Genomic DNA, 21,436 nt, shown 5'->3' on the forward strand with positions numbered 1-21,436 from the left:
GCAATCATTATTGTAAACATTAGCCAATAGTATAGTATACTAGTCGACCATAAATTGTTTAATACATTGATAGCATTATGTAATTTATTAATTTTTAATTCAATTAGTTTTAATCTATTTATATCTATTATATTTAGCTTACTATTTGCTAATAATCTAGCTAAACATTGATTTATCATGGTAATTTTTAATTTAATTAGTCTACATAGGGCTATAAAATGTAAAATATGATATAATAGTGATCGATCAATAAATACATATATCCATGCATTTAATAAACTAATTATTAATCTAATAGTTATTGAATCTGTATAAACATTATAACTAACTAAAAATATCATCAAAAATAAATTGAAATAAATATAACTAATTAAATATTTATCAAAATTAATTAAATATTTAATATGTTTTACTAGATATAAACAATTGATATTATAATTATTAAAATTAATAAATTCAATCATTAAATTGTTGAGTTTAGCTAGATAAATGTGTTGTTGATAATATTGATCTAATTTGATAACAATAGGTACCAGTATAAATACCAATACCATAATTTTCAAATAATTAGCATGCTCAATTCCGTACATCCAATCGCCAATTAGTTGATACCTAGATTTATTATCATGGACAATTTTGATGGATGCTATTAAGTGCATTGATAATACGATAGTTAATAAATTATTGATAATTATAACTATTAGATTGGGTCGGTCCAGTTGATTGAATTGATAATAGTTTGGAAAACCTATTTGATAGCACCGGTAGCCCAGATAATAGATTAGTTGTTTAATACGTAAAATATTAGTTGATTTAATTGGTTGGCATAGTTAGTGAAAATATTAGTGTAGTTTTTATTTTTAAAAATAAATTTATTTATTTATTTATTATTAACTAACAAAAAAAATATTATTACTGTAACAACATATATAAATATATTAATGTTATTACTAATAAAAATACATAATTATAATAAAACAATAATATAATAATTATAATACATTAACTAATTATATTAATGTTAATGTATTATAATTATAGTTTTGTTTAATTGAAATATATATATTAGAAAATAACAATATATTTATTTTATTATCATTAATGCTATTATTATTTTTATATTATAGTTTTATAAATTTTTATTTAATATAAAGCAATACTAATTATTCTAGTTTTTTTTATATTAATAGTTATACTATTTATATAATAAATAAAATAAATAAGTTAATTATATTTCAAATATTTTTAGCAATTATTATTAAGCAATTATATATATATATATATTATTTTAATTACAATTATATAAACAATTTTATATATTAAAAATAGTATATTATTGTAATTATTATTATTTTATTGTTTATTATTACTAAATAATATTAAGTAATAGTTTTATAGTAATATTTATTTAATTTTCTAGTAACAACTTAAAAATTTAATTTTACTATCAAATATTTTTAGGTTTTTAAAAATTAAATTTAAGAAAATAAATAATTATTTAATTAATATATTAAAAATATTGTTGAATAGTTTGTTGTAATAAATATAAATGATTTTTTATCTACAAATATTTAACTAAAAAAATAACTTATAACTAAAAATTATTTCATTAAAAAACTAAATAAAATTATTATCAATAATACTAAAATTATTTTTTGTATTAGAATTAAACAATTAATATTAAATAATTTATTATATAAACTTAAACAATTGCTAAAATATATATTTAAAAAATATATAAAAATAATTATTGTTGCTAATACTACTTACATATTTTTTCAATACTAACTAATCAATATAATCTATTGAATATTTATATACAGTATATATACAGTATATACTGTATATAACAACAAAAAAATTTTTAGCTAATAAACAATTTTATTTTTGTTATGCGATTGACTATTATAATCAATTTGACATTTTGTATTTAAGTGTTTACTAAATTATATATATATATATATATATTTAAAAAATAAATAGATTAATAACAATAATCAAAATTTATAGGAAAAAAAACTATTTAAACACTAAACAATTATTATTAATATTAGACATTTAATTATATTTATAATAATAATAATAATAATAATAAATTTTTATAACTAACATTTAATTATGAATTATATGCTATTTATTAGCACAATATTACTGTACTTTACTGGTAAGTTTGAAATTATTGTTATAATTTTTTTTTCATCTTCAATATATTAATTATTATTAAAATAAAAATTATAACAATAATAATTATTTAATAAATAATATAATTTTATTAAAAAAAAATAAATATGTATATAAATAATATGTATATTAAATAATATATCGTTTATATAACAAATAAATTGTTTAATATATTATAGATATTATTTTTATATATATATATTAGTTACATAAATATTCTTTATATACATATTATTTATATGCATATTATTTATATACATATTATTTATATACATATTATTTATATACATATTATTTATATACATATTATTTATATACATATTATTTATATACATACTGTATATGTATGTATAGTTAATGAATGTATTGATGGTAAACCATGTGGCGATGATTGGACACTATATGGACAATATAGATGCGTAAAACTATTTACCCAGATACCATTACTATCATATGATTCAGCTGAAACATTTTGCCAGGAACAATCTATCAATAGTAATAGCCATGATAATAGTCAATCATCGGGATCATTGGTTGAAATAAAATTTCCCATCGATCAATTAGCAATAGTTAGCATACTAAAATTATATACTAATCTATCGGATGATATATGGTTGGGTGGTAAATTTGAGCCAGATACTAAAAAATATCAATGGATAAGCGATAATAGTCGGGTTGGTTATACAAATTGGCAACTAGGTAGTCCAAAAAATCTACCCGATCATTGTATAGGTATGACCGTAGAGCCGACAGTCTACGGTCAATGGTCGGATGTTAAATGCGAAAAAAAGAGCATGGTAATGTGCCAGAAAATACAAACATGGTCAATGGCTGATATGATTGAACGATTGATGACTATGGAAACTAACCCGGTTCCTGTTGGGTTTATCTATGTACAATTACCTAATCAACAAGCACCTGGTGATATATGGCCATGGATAGCCTGGCAAGATATATCGCCCGAGTATGCTGGCCTATTTTTTCGTACTATAGGCTCAGGATCGGAACCGTTTGGTAAGGTACAGTCGGAAAATTCACCCAGATTGGATAGTATAAGCAGCCAACATAGTTATGAAATAGCTTGGGGGTCGATGCCGATACCGGCCGATGGCCAATGGTCAAAACATATATATACCGGCGACAGTTACGGTAAAAGCGAGTCATCGCTGGCCTTTCATACTACCGGCGGTGAGGTTAGACCGCGTAATGTGGCCATCAAAATATGGAAACGTTATGTTTGATTTTAATAAAACAATTAACATAATAATAATCAATTAATCAATTAATTAATTAAAATAATAATCGAATTATTTGTATTGTTTTTTTTAATAATAAAAAAATTAACAATATAATTTTTGTGATTAATTTTTCTTATATAATTAAATTTTTATAATTTTAATTGCATAATAATTTTTGTGTGTATATATGTATTACATCGGTCGCACTCATAAAATCTAAACTCATTTGACCCAAACTTATTTGATCCAAATATTTATTATTTTATTTTTTCAAACTATAATTATATATAAATAGTATAAAACTTAATAATTTTATTTAATTAATTATATAAATAAAATAATAATCTAATTAATCTATAAAATAATTTAGAACTAGAATTTAGAACTTTATTAATTACATATTTATTTTTTTTTTAATATTTAAAAAACCAGAAATATTCCCAATTATTAAGTTTGTATTATTTATATATAATTATATAGTTTGAAAGATAAAATAATAAATATTTGATTTAAATAAGTTTGGGTTAAATAAGTTTGGGTTAAATGATTTTAGATCTTATGAACTATACCCGTATTACATTCATTTTGTTTTTAATATTTTTTATAATTTTTTGTTGTTGATAATTTTATTATATTTATTTGTTATTTGATTGAACAATTTAGAATTAATTAGATATTAAACTGATTTTTTATTATTATAAAATTAATTAGTATTATTCAGGTTATATAATTTATAAAAAAAAATTTATTTGCTATTATGATATTTAATTAAAATATTATAATGCATATAATATAAAATTAAATTTATAAAATAATTACATCTATTTTTTAAAATTTAATAAAATATGCAATTATTTTAGACTAAATTTAAAATAATACAAAATTATTAAATAAATAAATTTTCAACATTTATGAAAATAATATTGAAATTATTTAAACAACTATCAAGTTATTTATTATTATCAAATAATTGTATTAATAAAAAAAATAAAATAATAACAATTTTAATTTGAAAAAACATGATTTCATATTATAAATACTTAAATACTATATTTATTAAAATAATAATAATAATAAAAATAAATATTAGACATAAAAATCTGTATTTTCTATAAATATAAAATACCATATTTGTTATTAAAAATTTATTTAATTTTTTTATTAAAATACAGTTATAACTATTTTTTTTTGAAATAGTTAAACAATTTTTATTTTAATTATGTATAAATAATTTATAGTATATATTATTAACAGTAGTTTAATAATTAAGTTTAAAACAAACAAATTTATTGTTAAATATTATTGTTTAAAAAATAAATTTTTTAATTAATCGAAAAATAAATAAATAATTCACTTAATTAACAATTAGTTAGTCATTTAAATAAACACATTGTCTACTATATAGTATATATATATAAACAGCCGAAAAAAATGCTAACCCAACGGTGCCCGCAATCAACTGGTTGTCTACTATTGGACAGTATGGACGAGACAGTAGATTCAAACAAAATCATTACTGAGGAACGGGATATAATAGTGACATCAATGGACGATAACTATCAATTGTGTGACTACAGTCAACTACCCGATTGGCTACAGGACAACGACTACCTGCGCTCTGGACATAGACCTGTCCTAAAGTCACTGACGGTATGTCTACGGTCGGCATTCCGATTGCACAGCGAAACCGGTAACATATGGACACATGCATTGTCAGCCGTTTGGTTTGCCCTGATGTTTGCCATCAACGGTACAACTGTCCATCCGAATCAACAACCCATAGACAACCTATTGATCGGACTGTACTATACGGGTGCCATCGTATGCCTGTCCCTATCGGCAATGTTTCATACACTATGCTGTCATTCCCGTCCAGTTAGCAAACTATGCCAGAAATTAGACTATATGGGTATATCTATACAAATCATATGTTCAATGATACCCGCCCTCTACTATATATTCTATGGACAACCCGGTGCTCAGCTGACCTATATATTAGCGGGTATTGTATTGTTTACGCTATCAACTGGTTTGTCTGTATGGGACAAGTTTGGCGAACCCGACTACCGGCCCTTTCGTACGGTTGTATTCATGTGCTATGGACTATCAAATCTGATACCAATTGTTCATTGGCTGCTAGTAATGGACAGTCGTCGTCAACTGGTACCGTTCCTGTTGATTGTAGCCCAAGGTTCACTGTATACATTGGGTTCACTAATATATGTTTGTCGACTACCTGAGCGCTATTTGCCTCGAGGCCGGTGCGACTATTTAGGTCAATCGCATCAATTGTTTCATCTATTGGTTGCACTGGCAGTCTATGTACACCTGTGCGGTATTAGTAGTTTAGTTAATATTAGGCTAAACCAAAAAAAAAATGATTAATTAAAACTAATAATTCAAATAGATTTTAATTAAAATTAATTATTAATTATTAATTATTATTGTTATTTTATATAGACTATATTTATTTAGTTTTTAATAAATTTAATAGATTTAATAATTTTAACAATAATTTTTAGTTAAAACAATTATAATCATAATATTTTTTATTAGTTTAATTTTTTTTTTATAAAAAATCATAATTTTTAAATAATTGTTATTTATATATTATTTTAATAATTACTCTATTATTTTAATAGACATTAGTATTTGTAGGATTTAATTTAATTTATTTTAATTGTATATAATTTAATATAAAATATTTTTTAAAATCTAATTTCAGTACATGCACAAAATTATTAAATAATTTTTATATTTATTAAAATTTAAAACAATTTACTTTTATTTATTTATTTTAATTGATTGATTGATTGATTGATTAATAGACTGATAGATTGATAATCAATTATATATTTAACAAATGTTTTTAATCAAATTATTTTTTTTTCTAGTAGTTGACTGTATAAATAAAATGTTATAAAATGTTTAATATAGTATTTACAATATTTAATAATAATAATAATAATAATTAAAAACAAATTGATACTATTTTGACATTAAAATCTGTTTATTTTCTAAATATATATATAATAAATACCTTATTTATATATCATCAAAAAATTATTTAATAATATAACTGTGACTGTACAATATTAAAAAATCTATATATAAATATATTTTATTTGATAATAAATTGATATAATGTAAATACTATTAATAATAGATACATTACAAAAAAATTATTTAAAAAAAACAATTAATACTTTTTGTTTTAATTAATTTTTGGAAATTTAGTGATCAATTTAAAAAGCAATTAATTCAAAAAATATTATTATTATTATTTTTGTTATAAAAATAATTAATAACAAAAAAAAATAACAATATTTATAACAATATTATAAACTCATTGATAATTATAGTTTTAGTAGTAATCTTCACTTAAACCTACTATACTATACATACAGTACTACTGTATAATACTACTACTACTACTACTACTGACCTAACGGTGCCCTCAATCAACTGGTTGTCTAGTGTTTGGACGTGTCTACGGTTGAAGTGATGGTAGTTTCAGATATGACAATCGTTTCATTAAAGCCATCGACTATTACTACTAATGTCACAGAGGATCGGGATGATAATGATGCGGTACTACCGGTTAGCCATAACTATCAACTGTGTGACTACGACCAGCTACCTGATTGGCTACAGGACAACGACTACCTGCGCTCTGGACATAGACCTGCCCTGAAATCAGTACCGGTATGTCTACGGTCGGCATTCCGATTGCACAGCGAAACCGGTAACATATGGACACATGCATTGCCAGCCCTTTGGTTTGCCCTGATGTTTGCCATCAACGGTACAACTGTTCATCCGAATCAACAACCCGTAGACAACCTATTGATCGGACTGTACTATACGGGTGCCATAGTATGCCTGTCCCTATCGGCAATGTTTCATACACTATGCTGTCATTCCCGTCCAGTTAGCAAACTATGCCAGAAACTAGACTATATGGGTATATCCATACAAATGCTTTTTTCAATGATACCCGCCCTCTACTATATATTCTATGGACAACCCGGTGCTCAACTAACATATATATTAGCTGGTATTTGCATGTGTACGGTATCGACTGGTTTGTCTGTATGGGACAAGTTTGGCGAACCAGACTACCGACCGTTTCGTACGGTCGTATTCATGGGCTATGGACTATCAAATCTGATACCAATTGTTCACTGGCTAATACAAATGGACAGTCGTCTACTGGTATCGTTCCTATTGGTTATAACACAGGGTTCATTGTATACATTGGGTTCACTAATATATGTTTGTCGACTACCTGAGCGCTATGTACGCGCTGGACGTTGCGACTATTTAGGTCAATCGCATCAATTGTTTCATTTGATGATAGCACTGGCACTTTATGTACACCTGTGCGGTATTAGTAGTTTAGTTAATATTAGACTCAATAGTAATTAGTTTAAACTAAAAATAATAATACTAATTACAAAAATATATACTATTTTCAATCTATAAATTGTTTATATAATTGTAATTAAAATATTATATATATAATTGCTTAATAATAAATGCTAAATATATTTCAATATAATTAACTTATTTATTTAATTTATAGTATAAATTAGTATAAGTTTTTAAATTGTTTTATCTATTTATATAAAAAACAAAAAAAATAATTAGTATTGCTTTTTATTAACTAAAATATATAAAATTATAATTTACTAATAATAATAATAGCAATAATGATAATAAAAGTAATTAATTAATTTTTATTGCACAATAAATATTATGTTATTTTCTAATATATATTTCAATTAAACAAACAATAATTATAATACATAAATATAATTAGTTATTACTGTCTATTAGTTAATGTATTATAATTATCATATTATTGTTTTTATTATAATTATGTATTGTTATTATAAATAACATTAAAATATTTTTATATGTTGTTATAGTAATAATATTTTCACTGATAGTTAATAAAAAAATTATTTAAAAAATTAAATTTTCATTAACTAATTGAATTAAAAATTTATAAAATAAATAAAGATATCAATGTGTATTAAATACATTATGGTCGACATTGTTTTTTAAAAAAAAAAATAATAATAATAAAGTAATCATCATTATTTTGTTATTGTTTTCAACAATTCAATCAAACATAACGTTTCCATATTTTGATGGCCACATTACGCGGTCTAACCTCACCGCCGGTAGTATGAAAGGCCAGCGAGGACTCGCTTTTACCGTAACTGTCACCGGTATATATATGTTTTGACCATTGGCCATCAGCGGCTATCGGCATCGACCCCCAAGCTATTTGATAACTATGTTGGCTGCTTATACTATCCAACCTGGGTGAATTATCCGACTGTACCTTACCAAACGGTTCCGACCCTGAACCTAATGTACGAAAAAATAGGCCAGCATACTCGGGCGATATATCTTGCCAGGCTATCCATGGCCATATTTCACTGGGCGGTTGCTGATTGGGTAGTTGTACATAAATAAAACCTAGTGGAACCGGGTTAGTTTCTATAGTCATCAATCGATGCTGCATATCCGCCATTGACCATGATTGTATTTTCTGGCACATGACCATGCTCTTTTTCTGGCACCTAACATCCGACCATTGACCGTAAACTGTAGGCTCTACGGACATACCTATACAATGATCGGGTAGATTTTTTGGGCTACCTTGTTGCCAATTTGTATAACCAACCGGGCTGTTATCGCTTATCCATTGATATTTATTAGTATCTGGCTGGAATTTACCACCCAGCCATATATCATCCGATAGATTAGTATATGATCTTAGCATGCTAACTATTGCTAATTGATCGATGGGAAATTTTATTTCAACCAATGATCCCGATGATTGACTATCATGGCTATTATTATTACTATTGATAGATTGTTCCTGGCAAAATGTTTCAGCTGAATCATATGATAGTAATGGTATCTGGGTAAATAGTTTCAAGCATCTATATTGTCCATACATTGTCCAATCATCGCCACATGGTTTACCATCAATACATTGATTAACTATACATACAGTATATATATATTTAAATAATATTTATATAAATAATATATATATATGTATATAAATAATATATATATATGTATATAAATAATATGTATATAAATAATATGTATATAAATAATATGTATATAAATAATATGTATATATATATAATATGTATATAAATAATATGTATATAAATAATATGTATATATATATATAATATGTATATAAATAATATGTATATTAAACAACATATATATATATATATATATATATATATATATATATATATATTGTTTAATATATATTATTTAATATATATATTATTTATATACATATTATTTATTTTTTTGTTATAAAATTATATTATTTATTAAATTTGTTATTATTGTTATAATTTTTTTTAATAATAATTAATATATTGGTATAAAAAAATAATAATTTCAAGCTTACCTGTAAAGTACAGTAATATTGTGCTAATAATAAGCATATAATTCATAATTTAAAAAAATAAGTTATAACAATTTATTATTATTATTATTATTATGTTATAAATATAATTAAATGTCTAATATTAATAATAATTGTTTAGTGTTTAAATAGTTTTTTTTTCCTATAAATTTTGATTATTGTTATTAATCTATTTATTTTTTAAATATATATAAATAATTTAGTAAACACTTAAATTAAATGTCAAATTGATTATTAATAGTCAATCGCATAACAAAAATATTTGTTTATTAGCTGAAAAATTTTTTTGTTGTTATATACAGTATATACTGTATATATAGAAAAATATTCAATAGATTATATTGATTATTTAGTTATATATTTTTAAAAATATATAAGTAGTATTAGCAACAATAATTATTTTTATATATTTTTTAATATATTTTTTTTAGCAATTGTTTAGTTTATATAATAAATTATTAAATATTAATAGTTATTTCTAATCAAACAATAATTTTAGTATTATTGATAATAATTTTATTTAGTTTTTTTAATGAAATAATTTTTATTTATAAGTTATTTTTCTAGTTAATTATTTGTAGATAAAATATATATGTATTTATTACAACAAACTATTCAACAATATTTTTAATATATAAATTAAATTATTATTTATTTTCTTAAATTTTAATTTTAAAAAAACCTAAAAATATTTGATAGTAAAATTAAATTTTTAAAGTTATTACTAACAAATTAAATAAATATTACTATAAAGCTATTACTTAATATTAGTTAGTAATAATAAACAATAAAATAATAATTATAATAAATATACTATTTTCAATATATAAAATTGTTTATATAATTGTAATTAAAATAATATATATATTTAATTGATTAATAATAATTGCTAAAAATATTTGAAATATAATTAACTTATTTATTTAATTTATTATATAAATAGTATAACTTTATAAATTTTTTTTATCTATTAATATAAAAAAAACTAGAATAATTAGTATTGCTTTATATTAAATAAAAATTTAACAAAAACTATAAAATAAAAATAATAATAGCATTAATGACAACAAAATAAATATATTGTTATTTTCTAATATATATTTCAATTAAACAAACTATAATTATAATACATTAATATTAACATTAATATTAATACATTAACATTAATATTAATACATTAATATAATTAGTTAATACTGTATATTAGTTAATGTATTATAATTATTATATTATGTATTTTTATTAGTAATAACATTAATATATTTATACTGTATATGTTGTTACAGTAATACTATTTTTTTCGACAGTTAATAAAAATAAATAAATAAATTACTTTATTTTCAAAAATAAAAACTACAGTAATATTTTCACTAACTAACTATGCCAACAATTAAATCAACTAATATTTTACGTATTAAACAACTAATCTATTTTCTGGGCTACCGGTGCTATCAAATAGGTTTTCCAAACTATTATCAATTCAATCAACTGGACCGACCATATCTATCAATAGTTATAATTATCAATAATTTATTAACTATCGTATTATCAATACACTTAATAGTATCCATAATAATTGTCCATGATAATAAATCAATGGCCCAACAAATTGTCGATTGGATGTACGGAATTGAGCATGTTAATTATTTAAAAATTATGGCATTGGTATTTCTACTAGTACCTATTGTTATCAAATTAGATCAATATTATCAACAACAATTTTATCTAGCTAAACTCAACAATTTAATGATTGAATTTATTAATTTTAATAATTATAGTATCAATTGTTTATATCAAGTGAAACATATTAAATACATAATTAATTTGGATAAATATCTAATTAGTTATATTTATTTCAATTTATTTATGATGATATTTTTAGTTAGTTATAATGTTTATACAGATTCACTAACTATTAGATTAATAATTAGTTTATTAAATGCATGGATATATCTATTTGTTGATCGATCACTATTTTATCATGTTTTACATTTTCTACTACTATGTAAACTAATTAGATTAAAAATTAGCATGCTAAATCAACGTTTAGCTAGATTATTAGCAAAATATAAGCCATTAGATACATTAGATATAAATAGATTAAAACTAATTGAATTAAAAATTAATAAAATACATAAAGATATCAATGTATTAAACAATTTATGGTCGACTAGTATACTATACTATTATGCTAATGTTTACAATTATTATTTCCTATATATTTATGAGTTTATTATTTAAAAAGTTATTATTATTTCTAAAAACTGTGTTCATATGTTTTGGTTTATTATTTTTTCTATTTATGACAATTATTATACTGATTGCCAGTACTATCAATACTGAGTGCAAATTAACACATAAATTATTATTTGGTTTATTTGTTAAATTAAATACTACTAACACTAAAGTTAATAATATTAATAAAATATTAGTTAAAAAATTTAAAATAAGTATAGAAAATGATAATATAAAAAGTTTATAAATTATTTTAAATTATAATACTGTACATTATTACAAATTAAATTTTTAATTTATTGTTTTATTATTGTTTTATTCAATAGTTACAGAATTTAATTGAATTATTTGCTAAAAACAAAATTGGTATCAATTGTTGGAAACTGTTTCTAATAAATCAATTTACTTATAATTTTAGTAAATAATTTTTTTAATACATTAATTAAAATTTTTAATTAAATCATTAATAAAATTTTATTTTTATTTTAGTTTATTTACATCACAACAAAAGTTAAACTAAAATTGTTGACTTTTCTAATTAATAAACAAATTTATGATTAATTTATTATTAATATTAATTTTTTTAAAAATTTGTTTATAATTTTTCAATAATATTTAATTATATTTGTTATCAGATTTATATTTAGTTTACAACAAAAAAAAAAATTAATTATATTAAATTTTATATTACTAAAGTAATTACAGATATTTATAGATAATTTTTATCTATTTATTAAAAAACTGTTTATTATCAATAAGTGTATTTTATAATTTAGTAAATAATTATTTTTAATTAAAATATTTTACATATTAAGTTATTTTTAATTATTTATTTTTTCAAAATTTTTATTATAGTTTATTTACACTATAATAAAAGTGATATTCAAATTATCAACAGTTGTTATCAAATTATAAAACTAATATAATAATGTTATTTAAAAACATACTATTAAATAGTTTATAATTATTTTTTATATTTATGTATAGATGAAAACTATTAATGATTAATAATAAAATGCTAAAAATATTTCTTAATTGAATAAATATAAAAGTTTATTGTATTCATTGAAAATTAATTATTAAACAAATATATAGTATAAACACATATATATATCTTTAATTATAATTTTAATTAAATAATTATAATAACGTTAATTATATTTTTTTCTAGTTTAATGTATTGTATAATTATTATAACATTATAAATTGTTTAACTCTAAATATAGAAAGAAAATATATTAATGATTATTGTTTAATATTTAACTATAATATAATTAAATAATACATTAAAATATATATCATATAAGTTGTTACAATAATAATATGTTCACTGATAGTTAATAAAAAGTAATATTTTCACTAACTATGAAATCAATTAAATCTACAAATATTTTACATATAAAACAACTAATCTATTTGTTTGGCTACCGGTGCTATCAAATAGGTTTTCCAAACTATTATCAATTTACTAATCATTGCAAACATCAGGCAATAATAATAATAATTAGTAATTTATTACAAATTATATCATCAATGCTAGTAATAGTATCCATAATTGTCCATGATACTAAATCAATGGCCCAACTAATTGGCAATTGGATGTACGGAATTGAGCATGTTAATTATTTGAAAATCATGGTATTGGTATTTCTAATAGTACCTATTTTAATCAAATTAGATCAAATTTATCAACAATTTTATCTAGCTAAACAAAATTATTCAATTACTTTTATTAATTTTAACAATTATAATATCAAAAAATTATATCAATTGCAACATATTAAATATTTAATTAATTTGGATAAATATCTAATTAGATATATTTATTTGAATATATTTTTGATGATATTTTTAATTAGTTATAATGTTTATAATAATTTAATAACTATTAGATTAATAATTAGTTTATTAAATGCATGGATATATCTATTTGTTGATCGATCACTATTTTATCATGTTTTACATTTTATACTACTATGTAGATTAATTAAATTAAAAATTACCATGCTAAATCAACGATTAGCTAGATTATTATCAAAATATAAGCCAGATACATTAAACATAAATAGATTAAAACTAATTGAATTAAAAATTTATAAATTACATAAAGATATCAATGTATTAAACAATTTATGGTCGACTAGTATACTATACTATTGGCTAATGTTTACAATGATTATTGCATATCTGTTTACAATTTTATTATTTATATCGTTATTATTATTTATAAAAACTGTGTTCATATGTTTTGGTTTATTATTTTTTCTATTTATGACAATTATTATACTGATTGCCAGTACTATCAATACTGAATGCAAATTAACACATAAATTATTATTTGGTTTATTTGTTAAATTAAATACAACTAAAAATAGTAATAATAATAGTAATAATACTAATAATAATATGTTAAATAAAAAATTTAAAGTAAGTATTGAAAATGTAATATAAAAATTCTTATAAAAATTTTTATAAATTATTTTAAATTACAGTTATATATATTATTTTATATTAAATTTTCAAATTATTATTTTATAACTGTTTTATTGCATTATTAATAGTTACAACATTTAATTGAATTGTTTGCTAAAAACAAAATTGGTATAAATTGTTGGAAACTGTTTCTAATCAATCAATTTACTTATAATTTAGTAAATAATTTATTTTTAATACATTAATTATATTTTTTATAAAATCATTAATTTTATTTTATTTATTTATTATAGTTTATTTACATCACAACAAAAGTTACATTAAAATTGTTGACTTTTCTAATTAATAATTAAATTTATTAATAAATAAATTATTTACAATCAAATTTAGTTTTTTATTTATAATTTTTCAAAAATATTAAATTTTATTGATTATTAGATTTATATTTTGTTTACAACAAAAAATAAAGTAATTTTAAAAATTACTATTAAATATATTTGTGTAATACTGAACATATGTTATATTAAATTTTATTTTATTAAAGTAATTACAGATATTTATCATATTTTTTTATCTATTATTAAAAACTATTTATTATTAATAAGTTTACCTATAATTTTGTAAATAATTATTTTTAATTAAAATATTTAACATATAAATATTTAGTTATTTTTAATTATTTATATTTTCTAAATTTTTATTATTGAAATTTTAAAATTTCTTAAAAGAGTACTGTATTTTTGTTACATTACTTATGATTCGCGGGAAAAACTAGTTTATAATTATTTTAATACTGAATATTATTAGTAAATTATTTATATTTTATTTACAAAAGTTAGTTGAAATATTTGACAAAACAAAACATAATTTGTATCTATTGTTTTAAACAATTTATTAATAATAAGTTTAACTATAATTTTTAAAAAAAAATTAATGAAATAATTTTTTAATTAGTTATAATGTTTAATAATAGATTCAATAAATAATTACTAATTAATTAATTAGATATTAAAAATAATAACAATAGATATTAAATTAGTTAGATATTAAAAAAAAATAATAATTTCTAGCTTAATATTAAACTTGTTTTTTTTATTAAAAAAAATAAAATTTATTAATATGACATTGATATAAAATAAAATATTATTATTTTATGTTTTAATATATAATATTTGCTTATCATCTGGAAAATAACTTTTTTTGTTTTAATTATAATAAAATTAATTAATTAAATAAATTTACAACCACTTAATTAATTAGATATTATTATTAATAACAATAGATATTAATTAATTAGATATTAAAAAAATAATAATTTTTAGCTTAATATTAAACTTGTTTTTTATTAAAAAAAATGTAATTTTATTTATGTTTTAATATCTAATATTTGATTATCACTTAGAAAATAACTTTTTTTTTGTTTTAATTATAATAAAATTGCTTTACAATTCAAATTATAATAAAAATTTTTAATATAAAATTATATTTTTTATGTAATAACAATGATTATCTAGAAAATTGATTTTTGATAAATGATTTTTTTTATTTGTTAAATGACATTACATTTTCTGATTTACAACAACAAAAAATAAGGGTATATAAGCTTCAAATAAGTTTTATTTATCTAAACTATAATTACTAAATAATTAGTAAAATAATTATTTTTTATTAAAATTAAAAAATTATTTAAAATAAAATAACATGCGTTCAGTAATTATTTTGGTTGTTATGATTGCAATGGTGTTTGGTATGTATATAATAATAATAAATATATTTAAATTAGTTATTATATATATATATATATATATATATATATATATTGTATATATATATAGTATATATATATATTGTATATATATAGTATATATATATATATATATATATTGTATATATATATTGTATATATATATATATATATATATATATATATATATATATATATATATTGTATATATATATATATATATATATATATATACTGTATATATAAATATATATTAAATTTAGTTTATAAATAAATATATAAAATATTAACAAATTAATAAACAGTTTAAGTTCATATACTGTATAGAATACTTAAACTGTTTGTTAATTTGTTAACAATTTATTTTGATTATTATATTATATAAATTATATATATATATATATATAATATATATAATATAATAACAAAAAATAAAATAACATAAAACAATATATATATATATATATATATATATATATATATWTATATATGATAGCAACTACTACATCCCTGGCCCAGGCAGGCCCATCACCAGCAAAATGTGGACCGGGTAAAACACTATGTGCAAATAAATGTTGTGAGCCGGGACAATTATGTACAAATCTTGGCCTAACCGGTGTATCCATATGTATAGGAAATGGACGTTAAATTTTTTTTTTTACAATAATTATTTGTATTTTATTATATATAATATATTTTTTTCTGAATTTATTATATATATATATTAATATTTGAATTTATTTTAAAAATTAATTGTTAATTCTATGATAAATAATATTACTAATATAATAGTAATAATAATAAAATTTACGTAAAAACTAATCATATGTTTATTTATTTGTTTTATTGTTGTTGTTGTTGTTAATAATATTTTTTTTTATAATACTGAATATTTTAAAATTAATTATTTTTATTTTACAAAATTTAATTGAAATTTTTTTGACAAAACAAAACATAATTATTTTAATCTATTGTTTCAAACAATTTTTTATCAACAAGTTTATCTATATTTTTTTTAAAAAAATAATAATAATATTTAGATTATTTTATTTTAAAAAAATATTTTATTTAAATATCTATTTTTTTATTGTGCTATAGTTTAAATTTATAGCACATCAACAAAATATTTAAAAAATAAAATAAAAATAAAGTCATAAACTAATTAATATTATATTAATTAAATTTATTATATGTTTTGTAAAAAAATAAAAAAAATAATTTTTATTTTAATACAAATATTAATAGAAATTTCATATATAAAAATATTTATGATATTTAAATTTTATAGTAATATATATTGTATTTGTATTTAATGTTTTGTAATAAAATTAATTACATTTATTAGTACAATTTCAATATATATAAATAAAATTTACACATTTACATATCAATTAATTAATTAACAATATACTATATATGTAAGTTTATATAAATGTCAATAATTATATTATAGTTAAGTCTAAGTAAGTTTTAGCTTATTTTTTTAATAATTATATAATTATTTATTTAATAATATATATTTTATTTTCACTTATATTTAATACTAATAATTAATAATAATTAATTAAAGTTGAACAATTGAGATAATAATTAGTAATATCAATTAATAAAATAAACAATTAAAAGTTTATTTTAGGCAAACAATTTCAATATATAATTAAATTTACACATTTTATATAAACTAATAAAACTAATAAACAATATATTAAATATTAAATTAATTTTTTAAAAATATTATATTATAGTTATGTTAGTTTAAGTAAATTTTGAGTTTATTTTATTTTTTATAATTATATTAGTATTCATATATTTAATAACTTTATATTAATTTATTTTCACTTAATTAATAATAATTAATTAAGTTTATCCATTATGATTATAATTAGTATAACCAATAATAAAATAAACAATTTGTTTATTATTAAACAAAATGTTTAATTAAGAAACAATACTATATATATATATATATATACTGTATTGTTTTATTTTACCTTGAAGTTGTTTATAAAAATATATATATTTATTAAGTTAATAGTAACTAATCGATTTTATTTATTATAAAATTATTATAATATTATATTTAATTTATATAATTTTTTAATAATACTTTTCTGATATTTATTAATAATAATTAATACAATACTAATACAATAGTATTAAAACAATGAAATCTGCAATTATTAAACTAAACAATATTTTACATATTAAACAACTAATCTATTTGTTTGGCTACCGGTGCTATCAAATGGGTTTTCCAAACTATTATCAATTTACTAATCATTGCAAACATTATCAACAATTAGTAATAATAATTATTAATAATTTATTAACAATAATATTATCAGTGCAATTGTTAGCATCCATAATAATTGTCCATGATAATAAATCAATGGCCCAGCTAATTGGCGATTGGATGTACGGAAATGAGCATGCTAATTATTTGAAAATTATTACATTTGTATTTATACTGGTACCTATTATTATCAAATTAGATCAAAATTATCAACAACACATTTATCTAGCTAAACATCAAAATACAATTACATTTATTAATTTTAATAATTATAATATCAATTGTTTATATCTAGTAAAACATATTACATATTTAATTAAATTAGAAAAATATTTAATTAGATATATTTATCTAAATTTATTTATGATTGTATTTATAATTAGTTATAATGTTTATACAAATTCAATAACTATTAGATTAATAATTAGTTTATTAAATGCATGGATATATCTATTTGTTGATCGATCACTATTTTATCATGTATTACATTTTATATTCATATGTTTATATATTAGATTAAAAATTATCAAGTTAAATTTTAGATTACATAAATTATTAGTTAGAAATAAATTTGGTTCATCAAGTAAAAGATTAAAACTAATTGAATTAACAATTTATAAATTACATAAAGATATCAATGTATTAAACAATTTATGGTCGACTAGTATACTATACTATTGGCTAATGTCAACAATAATTATTGCCTATTTATTTATAATTTTTTTATTTTCATCGTTAATTTTTTTTATAAAAACTGTAGCCATATGTTTTGGCATATTTTTATTTACATTGATCACATTGATTATATTAATTGCCAGTACTATCAATATTGAGTTCAAATCGACACATAAATTATTATATGATTTATTTGTTAAATTAAATACTAATAACAATAATAATAATAATACTGAAAAATATTTAATTAAAAAACTTAAGGTAAGTATTTAGTATTCAAAATATATATAAGTAAATAATTAATTTATAATTTTTTTATTAAATTATAACATTTTTATTAATTATTTTATATTTTTGTTAAAAAAATTTATTTAATAGTTAAAACATTTAATTGAATTGTTTGCTAAAAACAAAATTGGTATCAATTGTTGGAAACTGTTTCTAATCAATCAATTTACTTATAATATTGTAAATAATTTTTAATAATAAATTATGATATTTTACATTAATTTTGATTTTTATGTAATTTTTATTTAATTATTTTTTTTCATTTACAGTTTATTTACATTACAACAAAAGTGACATTAAAATTATTAACATTTGTTATCAAAAAATAAAAATTATTTCACTATTTTTATAAATTTTTATATACTGTATGATAATTTCAAATATAAATATTTATAGATTTGTTTGTTTTTTTTATTTATTTGTTTATAATTTGAATAATTAATCAAATAAATACTTATATATCAATAGTATATTTATTAAATTATATAAATAGTTATTTATTTTTGAAATTTAAAAAATTTAGATTTGATAATAAAGTAAATAAAAATTGTTTTATAAAAATATATTATTTAAACTTTTCTTATATTATAAATTGACAAAAAAAAATAATAATATAATTTAAATAATTTATTATAAATATTACATTAATTTTAAACAAACTTTATTTTTTTATTATATCAATATTAATGTTTACTTATTTTATTTTTAATAAATTTTATTTGTTAAATTGTTTCAAATTATTTTAAATATTATATTAAATTAATTTATATTATACATTGTTTTATGTACATCTAATTGAAACCTATTAGTTATTTAATTATAATAGAAAAAATATCTATATTTAGATATATTTATTTTAATTTATTAAATTGTTATTTTAATACAGTTATAATGTAGCAATTAATAAATAGTTTATATTAAATACATGTTTATTATTTTTAAAAAAAACAATTTTAGCTAACTAGTTTTTAAAAAACTACAAAAATTACTAATTAATTACTAATTAATTAACTAATTTTATAAAATAATATAAATATATTTAAGTAATTTTATAAAATAAAATAATACATTTAATTTATAAAAGTTTTTCATAATTATAATAATAATTTTTAACTACTATAATCTCAAGATAAAAAAACTTGTTTTTTCAAAAAAATAAATTTAATAAAATGACATTGATGTAACTATAATTTTAAATATTATATGTTTATGTATAAATATTTAAAAAAAATTGCTTATCACTTAAAAAATAACTGTTTTTTATTATTATAATAAAATTGCTTTATAATGCTAAAATTACAAATAACAAATTTCTATTCAAATTATTATTATTATTATTATTATTATTATTATTATTATTTTATATGCTAATAATTATTATTTCGTAAATTGATTTTATTTTTATTTTTTATTTGATAAATTATTTATTGTTAAATGATTGTACATTATTTAGATTTACAATTAAAATAAGGGTATATAAGTATCGATAGTTTTTTCAAATCAAAACTATAATTTTATAAAATAATTATTTTTTTTAGTAAAAAATATAATTATTTAAAATGAAATGCGTTCAGCAATTATTTTGGTTGTATTGATTGCAATGGTGTTTGGTATGTATATAATAATACTAATAATAAATATATGAAAATTAGTTAATATCTATTAGTAATAATTAATAAATATTTATTAATAAAGACATTATTGTATAATATATATGTATATATATAAACTGTTTCATAATATTTATCTTTTTTTTGTTGATTATTATTATTAATATAAATTATATGTATTTATATATATATATATGAATATAACTATCAATATATACTTAAACTGTTTCTTTATATTATTTTTTAATTTTTTTTATTAATTAT

General features: G+C 18.2%; 4 protein-coding genes across 4 annotated transcripts; 3 read left to right on the plus strand and 1 right to left on the minus strand.

Annotated features, from left to right (window-relative positions):
* Positions 1 to 2,118: 2,118 nt before the first annotated feature.
* On the plus strand, positions 2,119 to 3,527 carry LOC128957267 (uncharacterized). The gene is made up of 2 exons (XM_054303002.1): positions 2,119 to 2,164; positions 2,536 to 3,527. Exons 1-2 carry the CDS (start codon positions 2,119 to 2,121, stop codon positions 3,420 to 3,422), a joined length of 933 nt encoding a protein of 310 aa, XP_054158977.1. The 3' UTR covers positions 3,423 to 3,527.
* Positions 3,528 to 4,841: 1,314 nt separating this feature from the next.
* LOC128957231 (adiponectin receptor protein-like) lies at positions 4,842 to 6,252 on the plus strand. The gene is made up of 2 exons (XM_054302964.1): positions 4,842 to 5,754; positions 6,248 to 6,252. Exons 1-2 carry the CDS (start codon positions 4,851 to 4,853, stop codon positions 6,250 to 6,252), a joined length of 909 nt encoding a protein of 302 aa, XP_054158939.1. The 5' UTR covers positions 4,842 to 4,850.
* Positions 6,253 to 6,923: 671 nt separating this feature from the next.
* On the plus strand, positions 6,924 to 7,847 carry LOC128957232 (adiponectin receptor protein-like). Its single transcript, XM_054302966.1, has one exon. The coding sequence runs from the start codon at positions 6,924 to 6,926 to the stop codon at positions 7,845 to 7,847; it is 924 nt and encodes a 307-aa protein (XP_054158941.1).
* A 617-nt stretch (positions 7,848 to 8,464) lies between these two features.
* On the minus strand, positions 8,465 to 9,920 carry LOC128957266 (uncharacterized). Its single transcript, XM_054303001.1, has 2 exons — positions 9,877 to 9,920; positions 8,465 to 9,440 (listed from the first exon to the last, which is right to left on the minus strand). The coding sequence occupies exons 1-2, from the start codon at positions 9,911 to 9,913 to the stop codon at positions 8,551 to 8,553; spliced, it is 927 nt and encodes a 308-aa protein (XP_054158976.1). The 5' UTR covers positions 9,914 to 9,920; the 3' UTR covers positions 8,465 to 8,550.
* Positions 9,921 to 21,436: the final 11,516 nt, after the last annotated feature.

Source organism: Oppia nitens, unplaced genomic scaffold (assembly GCF_028296485.1).
Source record: "Oppia nitens isolate AA-2021 unplaced genomic scaffold, nextdenovo-longstitch-racon4-pilon3 scaffold39_pilon_pilon_pilon, whole genome shotgun sequence".
Taxonomy (NCBI): Eukaryota; Metazoa; Arthropoda; class Arachnida; order Sarcoptiformes; family Oppiidae; genus Oppia; species Oppia nitens.

Excerpts from the sequence above, each read along its gene's own strand:
- LOC128957267 (XM_054303002.1), top strand. The coding sequence starts at position 2,119 with ATGAATTATATGCTATTTATTAGCACAATATTACTGTACTTTACTG. Across the intron at positions 2,165-2,535 it reads AATATTACTGTACTTTACTG|TTAATGAATGTATTGATGGT; the intron begins GTAAGTTTGAAA and ends ATGTATGTATAG.
- LOC128957231 (XM_054302964.1), top strand. The coding sequence starts at position 4,851 with ATGCTAACCCAACGGTGCCCGCAATCAACTGGTTGTCTACTATTGGAC.
- LOC128957232 (XM_054302966.1), top strand. The coding sequence starts at position 6,924 with ATGGTAGTTTCAGATATGACAATCGTTTCATTAAAGCCATCGACTATT.
- LOC128957266 (XM_054303001.1), bottom strand. The coding sequence starts at position 9,913 with ATGCTTATTATTAGCACAATATTACTGTACTTTACAG. Across the intron at positions 9,441-9,876 it reads AATATTACTGTACTTTACAG|TTAATCAATGTATTGATGGT; the intron begins GTAAGCTTGAAA and ends CTGTATGTATAG.